This window comes from Lepisosteus platostomus, chromosome 11 (assembly GCF_059453375.1).
Source record: "Lepisosteus platostomus isolate fLepPlt1 chromosome 11, fLepPlt1.hap1, whole genome shotgun sequence".
NCBI lineage: Eukaryota > Metazoa > Chordata > Actinopteri > Semionotiformes > Lepisosteidae > Lepisosteus > Lepisosteus platostomus.
The window spans coordinates 20,022,187-20,035,113 of NC_142621.1; the positions used below are offsets into that span (position 1 = coordinate 20,022,187).

Genomic DNA, 12,927 nt, shown 5'->3' on the forward strand with positions numbered 1-12,927 from the left:
TAAATCTTTTATAAGTATTAAAATATATTGCCAAAATAATGAGCTAACATCAAACGTGTTATGGATAATTTTCATGAAAGGATAACTTTAAAACATCAGTTTTCAAAATCCACTGAATGCCAAATCATCAGTTGATAAGAGTATAAATCAAATCAATTGTATTTCCTGAACTGTTTGTCACGTTGAGAAAATATACGTTGTAAGTCTCTTGAAACAAGCCATAAAGAAATGGGGGACAATAAAAGGAGAGCATCTGTGAGTTCTGTTGATAAACTCTTGGAAATGGTCTTGTTTTCTTTAAGATGAAGGTACAGAAACAGGCCTGTTTACAGCAAGACTTAATTTCTCTGAATGTAATCTATTATTTCATTGTTCCCTAGATCCACCAAACCATTATCTAAAAGCCTTTTTTTCCTGGTAAGAGCCACAGCAACACGAAGCCTAACCTAGAACAGAAACTACTGGGAGGGACTTAACCCTGGATGGGATGCCAGTACATCACAGGACACACACACAGGCACACAGTGACAATATAAAGAAACCAGCTGATGCAGTCAGTGGGAGGAAACAGAGAATATGCAAACTCTGCACAGAAAGCAACTTGTTTTAGGCTTTATACTAATCATTATACCTGCATTTCAGTTTATTATGTAATTATACTGGTCTTTTTGGTCAGAACTCTTTCCTTTATGTGGTGTAAAGACAACTGTATTCTAAATAAGGTATGGTATTAGAGTTTTAACATTACTGCCCTTGGAGTTCTCTTAAATATTTTTAAGACTTATGAAAATAATATTAGAATTTTATTTTTCAGGTCTCCTATATCCTATATTTAACATTAATTTAATTTAATTACAAATGTTTTTGTTTCAATTAATCAAATACAATTTAAATATTATTATAAGAGTAAGTTACATTTAATGTTGATCTTTGATTTGAGAGAAAATCATAATTCTTAATTTTTAAATCTTAAAAGTTAAAATAAGGCTCAAATCTTGAGATGTACCACTGGAGTATATATGCTGGTGTGGCTGCTTAGTAGCAAAACATATTGCAGTTGATTTGTTCAAGTGAAGCTACAAATTGAAATGTAGAGTTTATTTTCATAAAGAACACTGTAGGTAATGGTTTAAGTAAAATTTGAGATAGCTGTGTGTCAAAATATTTTTTGTTACTGATTGACTCAGATGTCATAGGAACAACATTACATTTTTTGGATATTTTTTTCTTATGGTTCCAAGTGAGGTAAGGAGGTAAAATTACTTTGGTATGCAGATAAAAAAAATAAAATTGTGGACGCAGGTTTTGGTCCACAAATTGAAAATTGGGGAAGATGACTTCCTTCTACATATATTAAACACGTATGCTTTATATAAAGCCTGATAGACTTGGACCTGTTTAGCTTTTATGCAGACCTCTGCAGTTGCAATATGCATTTTGTATTTAATGTCTACATATATAAAATAGAAAATAAGACTAAAAGTTTTTTTAAGAAAGGACTTTTAAGTGCTAAGAAGATCTTTAATGGGCATATCTGTCTTTTGGGATTTCATCAGTATCTGACAGCTTTTGAACAGGAATTAAAAAATGATAAAATGACCATGGTAGCATGGTGTTACAAAGGTTAGCATTGCTGCCTCACAGTGCTGGAGATCTGGGTTCTATCTGTACGGAGTTTATACCTTTTCCCCATGTTTGCATCTCCTAGTTATCTGGTTTCCTCCTACAGTCCAAAAACATAGAGGTAAATTAATTGGCTAAGTATTTGTAGGTCTGCACTGCAAGGGACTGGTGTCCTGTCCAAGGTGTACCTTACCTTGTGCCCATTGCTTACTGTGATAAGCTCTGGCTTGCCTGCAACCCTGAATTGGAAGAATTGCTTGGATGGATGATAAAATGACAGCTTAGAGTAGGTGGCAGATTGAATGGGCTCCAGAAACCCCTTGCTCCTTTCATAGTTGTCTGCCAGTGGCCATCAATAATGTCACCAACATTTATACAGAACCATACTTTCTAAGGAGAGGTCCTTTATGTTGCAGCCATGCCACTTGTGATTTCTTTTGTGAGAATTGGCCTCATACGTGTTTCATTGAATTCTGTATTACTCACTTAAACACAAAGATATTTGAGAGTTTCACATGCATAGCTGGCAGCAAAGTTAATTCTTCAGTGTGACCTTTGTTTTACTGAAGGTCTGTGTACTGTATCTGACACACATATTTGCTATAGTGAAGTCAAGGGGACAGAATACTATGGTTGGTTCATAATTGTACTAATAGATCCCTTGAAAAACATTTATGAAAGGCTTGCAGTAACATTGAATGTAGGTAAGTTGTCTGATTTTAATCCAGAGCACAATATGCTTTTCTGTGCTGTGTTTTAATCATGTTCATGTATGTGTACATCAGACAGCTTCTGCTGATTCATGTAGAATTAACACTGGAGAAAAAAATAGATGTACTGAAATTATGTGAGATTTTATTTTCATTTTTTTAAAGAACCTCTAACTTTCATGTTCAGCTGAATTTATGATCTGATAAGGAAATTTTTTGTGTCCTGCTGCATCTTTGGGCTAGCCCTGGAAACCGCCACATTCTCACGAGTTTCCTACACAAACCGGATCTCCTTCTGGTGATCCATCTTAATTAACATTTATTCAATTAATTTTTTTTATTTTCTTTTTATCCAGTTAATATCAAAGCACCACTTTGACGGCGTTTTGTCATTATTCATTTCACTCTGGTTTCTGTCCCATTTTCAGTACGATTTCCAGATCTCCTGTTTGTTGGGCAGATGAGTTAGCTGCTTTTCCCGGTGGTCATCTTCCTCTGGAATGCTAAGCCCATTTGCACCCCTTTCTTGACACCAGGACTCCGCTCTGAAGTCGAATGCCCATTTTCCCTTGGGGCTTGGCCACAGGATTCCTCTCCAAGGTTGAGACACCCGTGCGCCCTCCTTTTTTCTGGGAACTCGGCACAGGATTCAGCTCCGAAGACAAGCCTGCACATAACCTGCCAATGGGCTGATTCACTAGGGTTGAAATCTCCAGGCTCTTCACCGACTATCCTTTCTTCTCGTCGCTGAAGCAGTCTGCTCTGACTTCAGTTCAGGACTTCATGTCACTCTGCACTGAAGCAGTCTCTTCCAGTTTGCCTCTTTCTCCAGGACTTTACTGCAGAGCTGTGTTCCAGATTGCTCTTTCTCCACTCTGGAGCCCCGTTGGAGACTGCCTTTTCTCGAGGACTTTACTCTGCACTGCAACTCCTGTTCCTGATTGCAAGGAGGTTCCTTCCCTCTGTCCTGGTACCATGGACTCTTTTCCACTGGCCTCCTTCTCCTGCGGTTTTTGTCCAGCTTTCAGGAGGCAGGGCTCTCCCCATGCACCCATTTTCCCCTCTCCTTAGTAGCCCTGTTTTTATTCCACAGAGTCCAGCCCTAGCACTTTAGAGCAGGACTTTTTTATTTTTTTCTCTGACTGCCCTCTTTTCAATCAGCCTGAGCTCCCTGAGGATGCCTACTTCTCAGCTCAGACTGGGAGTGCGCCCTTCAGCTGTGCTGACCTGAGGCTCTGAGAGTTGAGATGGGTCTATTGCCTCCCGTCCATCACAGGTATCTCCCCCAGTTGGTCCAGAGGGTGCCTGGGTATCTGATTCCATTTGCAGCCTTGCACCTCCGTCAGAGAGTTGAATCTGGGAGACCGAGTTGACAGTACACATTTGGCCTTGTCTCGGAGGAGACCCCCCATAACGGCATATGCCTTGAATCACCGGCTCCTGGGCCTTTTGCCTGGACCATTGAATGGGGGTTTCCTTCCTCGCCAGTTTTGATGAGACCCCTCCTGTCGGTAATGCCTATGGGGCAAAGCACAGCTGTGTTCTGAGGAGGCTCCTTCTTTTTCTTTTTTCCGTTCAGGGTGTTGACTTGATAGCTTGCCATCCTGCATCCCTTGCTACGTAGAGACTGTCACCCAGATCGGTGTGGCTCCTCTTTCTGGGGGCTTGTTGGTTGGTTCCGTCCCATAGCCGAGGGTCCCAGATTTTGTTAGGCGGGCTGGGATGAGTTGTTTAACTTGAGGCTCTCACTTTGCCTCGCTGACCCATCTCTTCAGTCACCAGAGATGCAGAGAGCCGACATCTCCCAGACGCGCTTCCCTTTTTCCTTTTTTGTTTTTCATTACTTACCATCCTGGGCTGATTAAGGGCTAATTCACCTCCTCTGTCTCCTTTTCACTTTCATTTCCCCCTATCCTGGAGAGCTTGAGCCCAATCGATCGGATCTCTTCTGGTGTGTCACCGGTCTCTTGTGCTTGGGTTCTGACTTATCCCTATCCGCTCAGTGCTCAGCTATAACCGTCCACATCGTAACAAAATGTAAATAATAAAGAAAGGTTTATAATTAATTTCGCACATAGTTCTATGTTAGCTTCAGCCTCTTTTGCTGCTGTGTTTTCTGCAGATCCAGGCTATCACTGAGGTGAGCTGCATTGAGCAAGGGCTCCTCTATCATGGAGGACTGCTCCTCGCTTACTAAAGTCAGCAGCACAACAGACTCGGTGTCCACACTCAACAGTGAAGATATTGTGCTAGTGGCCCAGCAGGCTGAAAAGTCTCCCTCCGGCAGAGAAAGAAAAACGGGATTCCAGGTACAGCAGAAAAGGACAGAATAATAAGTGTCTGAGCTTGTCCATTAAATTGATAGCTAAGAGCTGTTAAACTGAGGTCCTGACAGCTTGGACATTCAAGATCCCATGACGCTGTTATTAAGAGTAGGGGTGTTAAATCTTATGTTCTAGTTAAATTCCACTCTGGGATTATAAAATCTGGCCTGTTTGAGGCTCCCCCTAATTCAGCTGGAGAAAAAAAAGTTAATTGCCATGCCATAACTTTTCTACCCAAGTGAAGCACTGATAGCAGCTTTTGTATATAATATTTTTCAAATGGGCAGAATTTTCATTGCTTGAAACAAATTAATAATATGATTTATAGCAGTATGTTGAAATGAACTGTGATTAATGGGCTTCTCGTATGGTTTAAGAAACCACTTTAACCCAGAGATCTGTGGAAATTAGGGAGATGAGGAGCAATATTAAGTTATATAATTAAAAAGTAAAAACAGAAAATGAAGGGCTCTGGTAATAGCACATAACATTCAGAAAATTGTTTTTTACTGTCCATTCACGCTGTTGTTTTAAATCCTGAAAAATAGTTTAAGGGAACGTTATGTTTCTTGGCTTTTATGGAATCTCTATTATGCACCCATCAAACATATCTCTACTTAGAAGTTTATCCTAGAGACAGTAAGTATTGTACCATGCATGTTATATCATATGGGATAGGTTTGCAAGTAACTAAGCACACCCCTCCCTGAAACCTCCAGGCCTAAATGAATGATGAAATAAACTTGAGTAATAAAAGGAGAAAACATAAAGGTAAATCCACCAAAATCTGTGATAAACACAATAGATTCAGGAGTGACTGAAGAGCAAAAGGTATGAATCACAATCACAGGCATTGCCTTTTAATTTTTCTAGATTTAAATACTGCGTCTCCAGTACAACAGCAGTAAGTCAGTATGACAAATAAATTCTAGTTAATTAAAATCTTGTCATCTGGCTAACAGTTTTTTAAACTGCAGGGCATCACACTGTGTTTTTTATTGTCCCTAGTCCCCAAAAAACATATTTGGGTATAATCAAATTAAGTTAATGTAATTCAAGTGACAGATGTGGCTTTAGTAATTGCTTAAAAATTGGGCAGAATATATTTTTGAAAGTAATTTTTTCAATGTTAGATCACAAGGCATGAAGAAGGCTCTTAAACCTTTGAAGCTAATTCTGTTCTGTATTGTGCCTTTCTGGATCAGATGTCTTACAGTGCTAGTAAGCAGCTGGAGAAAGCCACAGAAGAGCTTTTGGAAGATCAGGGGGAGAACGATGATGCAAAAGTAGAGCATCCCACGTCCTCTAAGGAGAAACCTGCAACTCCTATTAATAAGGTCCCTCCATTTACCTTACAGGTGCAATCTTCAACTACAGGTGGGTAATTGCACTATTTGTGCTATCTTGAAAGTATGGATCTTCTCTACATTAGTGCACAAAACTGTATTGTTTGCAACTAAGTAGTTGGTGATTATTCTTTGCTCAAATTCTGCATATGAATTTACAACATGATCTCTTGTGTGGTTATTTGAGCAAAACATAAGAAAAGTTACACACAAGAGGATAGAATTTAAGTTGTATATTGTTTAGAGTTTTATTTATTTGAAACTCTGTATTACAGCATGTTAAATATTAAACTAATTAAAAAGTAAGTATATTTTATAAAAGCAAGATTGCTCAATTGAATATATAAAAAGAGTTTATTATTATACCGTAGCTAGTAATGTGCCTCTTTCAGGTTTACATTCACATGGAGAAAATCCAAAGGTAAATTTTGGGAGCTTAAAATAAAAACAGTAGTATAACGTAATACATACCTAATTACACAGTAGATGTGTATTTTTTCTTTAAACTACCAATACCAGCCATATACAGTTTACATAATATGTTTATGTTCCTAAATTAATATAATTTATGAGCATGTGAAAGGCATGGTGAATCGGAGATTCTCAAATTTACTTTGTATGATTTGAAACGAATACGTGATCAGATCAACTAAATGATGTGGTGTTACTTTTTGTCCATTAAAAAGTATTTTCGTTTACAAAGACGGTTACAAAGAACGTGGACCAGGGTAATACTTTGAGTAAAACTTTTTGCTTACAGCTTGTCCAAGGTCGTTCATTATTAATACTATTAGAAATATCTTCGGTAAACACTTTGATGCATAAAATATTTCTGCATAATTATAATATTTATGATAAAGGTGGTAGGTTGTGTACTTTTGTCCAACTGAGCAATCTTGTTTTCATAAAATATACCAAGTTTTTTTATGTTTAATGATTAACATGCTTTAATACACAGTTAAATTTAAAAGTCTAAAGAGTATACAACTTAAATTCTTAATTGAATAAAGATTGTCCCTCAGCAGTGATCGGGATTCGAAACGGGTGTTTTCTGGTGACAGCTCAAATGCTGTACATGAGAGGTTAAGCTTTATTAGCTTCACCTGGCGGTTTTACAAGGTGATTCCGGATACTGTTAACATAATCGAATTTGCATGTGGTAAAATGAAGTATGATGTGAAATGACTCGTTATGATACATTTTGATGCGACACGCCCACCGCGTTGTTCCGCAACGTACCCCGCTCGTTTTGAATGGCTGCATCTGTACCTTTTCAGAAGTCATGTACTATACAAAGAAGGTGAACTTGACAAACAGCTAAAGTTGCTTCAAGAATTTAAAATCTGTCTGATTGTATTGTAACTCTCATGTAATTGAGCAGAAAGTCACCTTGCTCTTACAAACGGCTCTGCTAGCAGAGTTTGTGTTAAGACACTGCACCATTTTGAATGGATTTTTATCATGTTTATGACGTTTGTCTGTTCGGGGGTGGTGGTTGTCAACTTTCTCAATTTAACATCTGATACTTCTCCAGTAAACCGAGAGATTAAAATCCACTGTCGATTAAACATCTGCCTTGTGATATTTCTCAGACTGCTCCAAAGTTGGGAGCAAAGTAAAATCCTCTAAACTGATAGCTACGATGGACACCGTAGTTACCCATAATACAAACTGTAGTACCCAAATACCTGTAATACAAAGGACCACTACAAACTAAAACAACCCCAAGTGCAGCACACGTGAACCAAGGAAGAAATATCGGCTCCACAGAACAGATCAAAGATCATGGATAGAGCCCCAAATATACTACATCCCCAGTATACTGTAGTTACAGCAAGGTGAAAGTGGGAAGCTGATTTTTCAATCATTTTTTAAAATAAAATAAAAAATAAGATAAAGTCCCTGCCTAACTTAGATATTGCATAACTTTAAAATCTTAAACTTTAAACAGTAGAACCTCAGTTATATTCACCACTGTATTAACAGTTACAACAGATACAAATCTTAATACAAATCCGAAACTGCTTAAAACAAAACCTGTTAACTCTACTTTACGCCGGCATGTCAAGATCACGGTGTGCCCAGCAGGTGGTTTGGATTACACTATGAATGTGTCCCTAAGGCATACCATTCCAAATAATCTAACCTTTGTTTGGATGAGAGAAACAGGTGTCTTTTGAGAAGTCATGTAATGCTTGCAAAGAAAGTCTCTAATTTTGACAACCCTTAAAGAGCTAATTTTGCTTGAAGAATTTAATATCTATCTGCCTGACTGTATTGTAGCTTATTTCATTGATCTGTTTGGAAACCTATGGAGATATCCGATCTAAATTTAAAGTGTGGCTCTTTCATGGTTTTGTTATGCGAAATGTTTTTGACACTTGTTAAACTCCGAGATCCTGACTGATTTGACTGTATGTTTGCTCATTAAACTGAAAAAGAAAAAGAAGACTTGCTGTAGTTAATCTTTTTGGAATTCGATTTATGATGTTATTTTTTTATTATTATTATTATTGTTGTTCATAATAATTATTGTTATATTATTTATTATAAAACCACTAATATCGACACAGGTGCTGCTGCTGTTCTCATTAATTTAAAATGTGCTGAACTGGCACCCCTTTGAATTTTTAACACCTTTATCACCTTTGTCTGTCAGAGGGGATGGGGTCCCCAGTACCCCGCTATGAAAACATGAATGTGAATTGAACTTTTAAATACTGTGATATATAAAATTAATATCCTGATACAACCAGCTGAATACACATATCTATATCAATAAATTAATATTGTTAATGGCACTCAGAAACTTATTGGTAGCAAATTCTTAAAAAATTTAGAAGCTTCATGTTTCAGAAACATGATGATTGTTACACAAGGAAGTGAAACGTGACAATTTCTTACAGTTATGATCAGGAGAAAAAAAGTCACAAAGAAAATAATGTTGTAAAGTTGTCCAAAGCCGCCTCAGTAAAGAACCGAGAGTTCAAGTAGGGAGCTGCGTCAGCATGCGTAAAGGCTGTAAAGGAACAATTAAAGGTTTATTCCATGCTGAAAAGGGAAGAAAATAAATGCAGTGTGAAGAACAGAGAATCCCAATTCAATTGCAGCCTAATCCTTCCCCCGCACACCCTTCCCCTGCTGCGATTAGGTATTACACATAGAAAGCACCGAAAGCATTCCAAGGAACAACTTGTTAAAAGTATAATTTGTATTTTGGCTGCGATTAAACGTAGACCTTTTCATACACTTCAGTGCATGTTTCAGTGGCCTTCATAATACAACTTTGATATTCTAGATTACAATTATAAAATATATATAGAATTTTGTTTTAAGGCTTGTATTCATCCCTGCCATTGACAGTATCCATGTTTGCAAATTCTTTCATATAAATTTTAAATTGGAATGTTTTACAGATATTAATCCACCAGTCCATCCATCCTTTATATGGTCAGGTGTTTCCCATACACAGGAATAGTCATTATCGCATTATGAACTTGCTTACACCTGGGATCCACTTTATTCAAAATAAGGTTTCTGAAAATGGAACCAGGTACCTGATGTTGTTTATATAAAAGTTATATAAAGAAAACTTTTCACAAATTGCGATCTTTAAGATGCCTGTGGTTTGAAGGCTCTGTGTCATTTGTTTGCAGAGTTAGTGACATCTGAAGTATACTGTCTTAATAAGAAAGCAAAGGTTGTGAAAACACTGAGAAATGACCATGAACAAAATACAAAAAGTTTGAAATTGTAATTATTGGTAATTTCATATTGTAAATAGTGATCAGGTACGTTATTATAGTTATTTCAGTTATATTATAGGTTTCAGTGGTGTTTTTAATATTGCTTTGTTATTCTCGATTATAGTTGTAATATATACTATTTTGTTTTTTCATTTAAGACTTGCTGTAAAGGCTTGTCTTGAATTGCCACATTGTGATGCAGTATTTTGAATTGAATTGAATTAAACCAGTTGAACTGTTTTTGACTCCCACTGTTGACAGTATTCACATTTGCTCATTCATATTTTCAATTTATTTATTGAACACGTTGTGATTAGGGCTGCAACAGATGAATATTTTGATAATCAATTAATCGGCTTAGCTGAAAATTATGGCTTGTAAATGAGAAAGGCTGTGACAAATAATGTTTGTCATTATTCAGAAGCCATATTCCTTTATTTAATAAAATAATAAGAAACACAAAACTTTTAAAACGTTTCATCTTAACTTCATTCTTCTTACTTCTTACTACAGTCTTTCACTCTAAAATTTCAGGAAAAGTTTTGTTTTTTTGTACAAAAATAAAATTCAAAATTATGTTCAGAGTTAAATATAAAAAATAAAATAAAACAGGATTCAAATACGTTTAAAATTCAAAATTAACTTCAAATAACTCAATGAAAGCCAACTGTGAACTCAGAACATCAGCAAGTAAATGTTTTGATTGACTGTAGGATTTGCAAATATGAGCTGCAGTAATGAACATTGATAAATAATAAAAATATAGATTATATCTCGGCTGCAGTATCCTTAAACTGGGTTAACATCGTAGTCTATTCTGATCGTATTTTTATTTCATGAGATGAGCTATACATGATGGTAGTTCACAAGACAAGCTATGTATGAATAGGTTTCTAGGACAAGCTATTTGTTTTTAGGCTAAACAGTTTTACGTAACCCAATCTATGTAACGCAATGACAGGGTGAGCTGCGCCCTTGGAGAAATTTTGGCATGCCGGCCACTCCTGGGAAGATTCACTACTGTTCCAAGTGTTCTCCATTTGGAGCCTTAGAAATGGCTTTGTAACCCTTTCCAGACTGATAGATACAGTATCAACAACGTTGACAGGTATAATGTGCTTGTTGAGTCTTTGTGCTGGCAACCTGGCTCTGATGGTAAGGGTCAAAATAAGTGAGGTTTATATTGAGCAGGGCTGGCTGTAATCAAGCCTGGCTGTGTTCAATCAGCTGACTCTAATCCCTTCAATTAGGTTGATTTAACAAGGAGGCAATTATTTTTTCACAAAGTGCCAGTTGGTGTTGGATACCTTTGTTCATTAATTAAATAAAATAAATAAAAACAAAATGTGTTATTTGTTCACTTAGGTTCCCTTTATCTAATATTAGATGTTGGTTGAAGACCTGAAAACATTCAGTGTAAAAAAATTGCAATACTAGAGGAAGCCAGGATACTTTTTCATGGCACTGTACACTCCCTGTTAAGTGGATTCTAAAAAGTCCCCATTTTTTTACTGCGATAACGAGTGCAAGTATTCATAGAAAAGGTTAAAATATTTTAGCTTTTTGTAAAGTATATAAACTTAATATAGTCAGAACGAACACATCAAAACTTTTTTCAAAATAACCACAGTAAGTGACCGAGTGAAAGACTTTGAAGCATTAAATGTTCATGAAGAAAGTGGAATACTGTTGTGTATTATAACTACCACTACCAGCCATATACAGGTAGTATAATATATTTATATTTTTAAATTAATATAATTTATGACGTTCAGAGACATTACGCTCCCGTTATTTTTATGCTCAGCTACCAACATTTCCTTTAGTTGTAAAATTCCATATTAAGTAGATTTAAACATGCACACTAGAGAGATTAAATGAAGCAATTGTTTCACTAAGATCCAATTAACCACGGGTGCCACTTGTCGATCATCTTTGGCCAGGGAATACGTACTGTGGCTGCCTGTAGCCCTATACCTGCATTATGGGGTTTAACTGCTCATTTTGAATGAGCTACATCTGTAAGAGCCACACTAGAAACTGGTTTCCTGGCCTTGTTTTAGGTTCAAAATATGGTTGTTTTGTACTTACTAAAATTCTTCTAAGATTGTTACAGTATGTTTGGTTAGAAAGCAGGCATACAGTCAATAAGTCTCTAAACCTTTGAAAATGTTTCATTTTATATGTTAATTATTTTAGTATTGAGAAACCTGTGTTTTCCCCTTATAGACTTCCCTGCTGGAGACTCTGATTCCTCTGCCTTTCCAGAGGAGGACAGTGTGCTGTTTAATAAGCTGTCTTACTTGGGCAGTATGATGATTCGTGTGCCACGCAGTGAAGCTGAGGCTCAGAAAGCAATGGCCTCTTTGAAGGCGGAGAAACATGTCCCCATTCTAGTCACCCTCTATGTGCCAAATGTACCTGAGGGATCTGTCAGGTGAGTTTTGATGATACCTTAACACATATTGCTTAGATTCACCACTTAATTTTCATTTGCATTAAGTTGCTATTACTTCATCATAAAGTGCTTCTGTTTCTGCGAGTCCTTGAGTGAGTCCACGGGGATACAGTGTTTCAGGCTCAGTGGAGGATGGCAAGACTGTGCCTTCAGATAAAATACAATTGGTAGACATGTGTGATTTTCACATTGGGAAGTTTAGGGATTTTGAAAAGGATACTGAAACTGGATCCTTCAAGAAATACATTTATCCTTTGTGAGTTGCTCAGCACATGGAGCTTGATAGCCTAATGCAGCCTCTGTTTAATACTTTCCATGCTAAGGAATTCTATAGCATTAAACTTTTATAGACTAAAATAAAGTTTCTGTGATGACAGTTAGTGAGCACTACAGACAGACAATGACTTCAACATGAATATAACTTGTATCCCTAAGGTCACATCTGCTTTTAATTTCTGACTGAATAGTGTTCAACATATACATTATATTTGCGTGTAAATGCTGTGAATGTCCTGGTAAAGCTTGTTTTCATGACAGGATAATCTGTAGTTTGTTATTGCACTTAAAGAGCCCAGGATTGTGACATCAAACATCAGAAATATCTTTAATGTTAAATTAATATTTTAAAAAAATGATTATCATTTTGCAGACAATAGATTTGATAAATTTCCTTGATCAAAACCAGTATTTCTACCTATAGAAAACTTGCTTCTGACCCAG

At 36.7% G+C, this 12,927-nt stretch overlaps 1 protein-coding gene across 2 annotated transcripts in view; it reads left to right on the top strand.

Moving 5' to 3' along the window:
• Positions 1-12,927, top strand: part of rabgap1l (RAB GTPase activating protein 1-like) — a 423,532-nt gene that overhangs the window by 18,210 nt on the left and 392,395 nt on the right. For both annotated transcript variants that reach the window (XM_088598822.1, XM_088598823.1), the window contains exons 2-4: positions 4,456-4,642; positions 5,863-6,034; positions 11,979-12,186. In XM_088598822.1, the coding sequence (XP_088454948.1) occupies positions 4,505-4,642; positions 5,863-6,034; positions 11,979-12,186 (518 nt within the window). In that variant the 5' untranslated portion in view covers positions 4,456-4,504. The remainder of the gene's footprint in view (positions 1-4,455; positions 4,643-5,862; positions 6,035-11,978; positions 12,187-12,927) is intronic.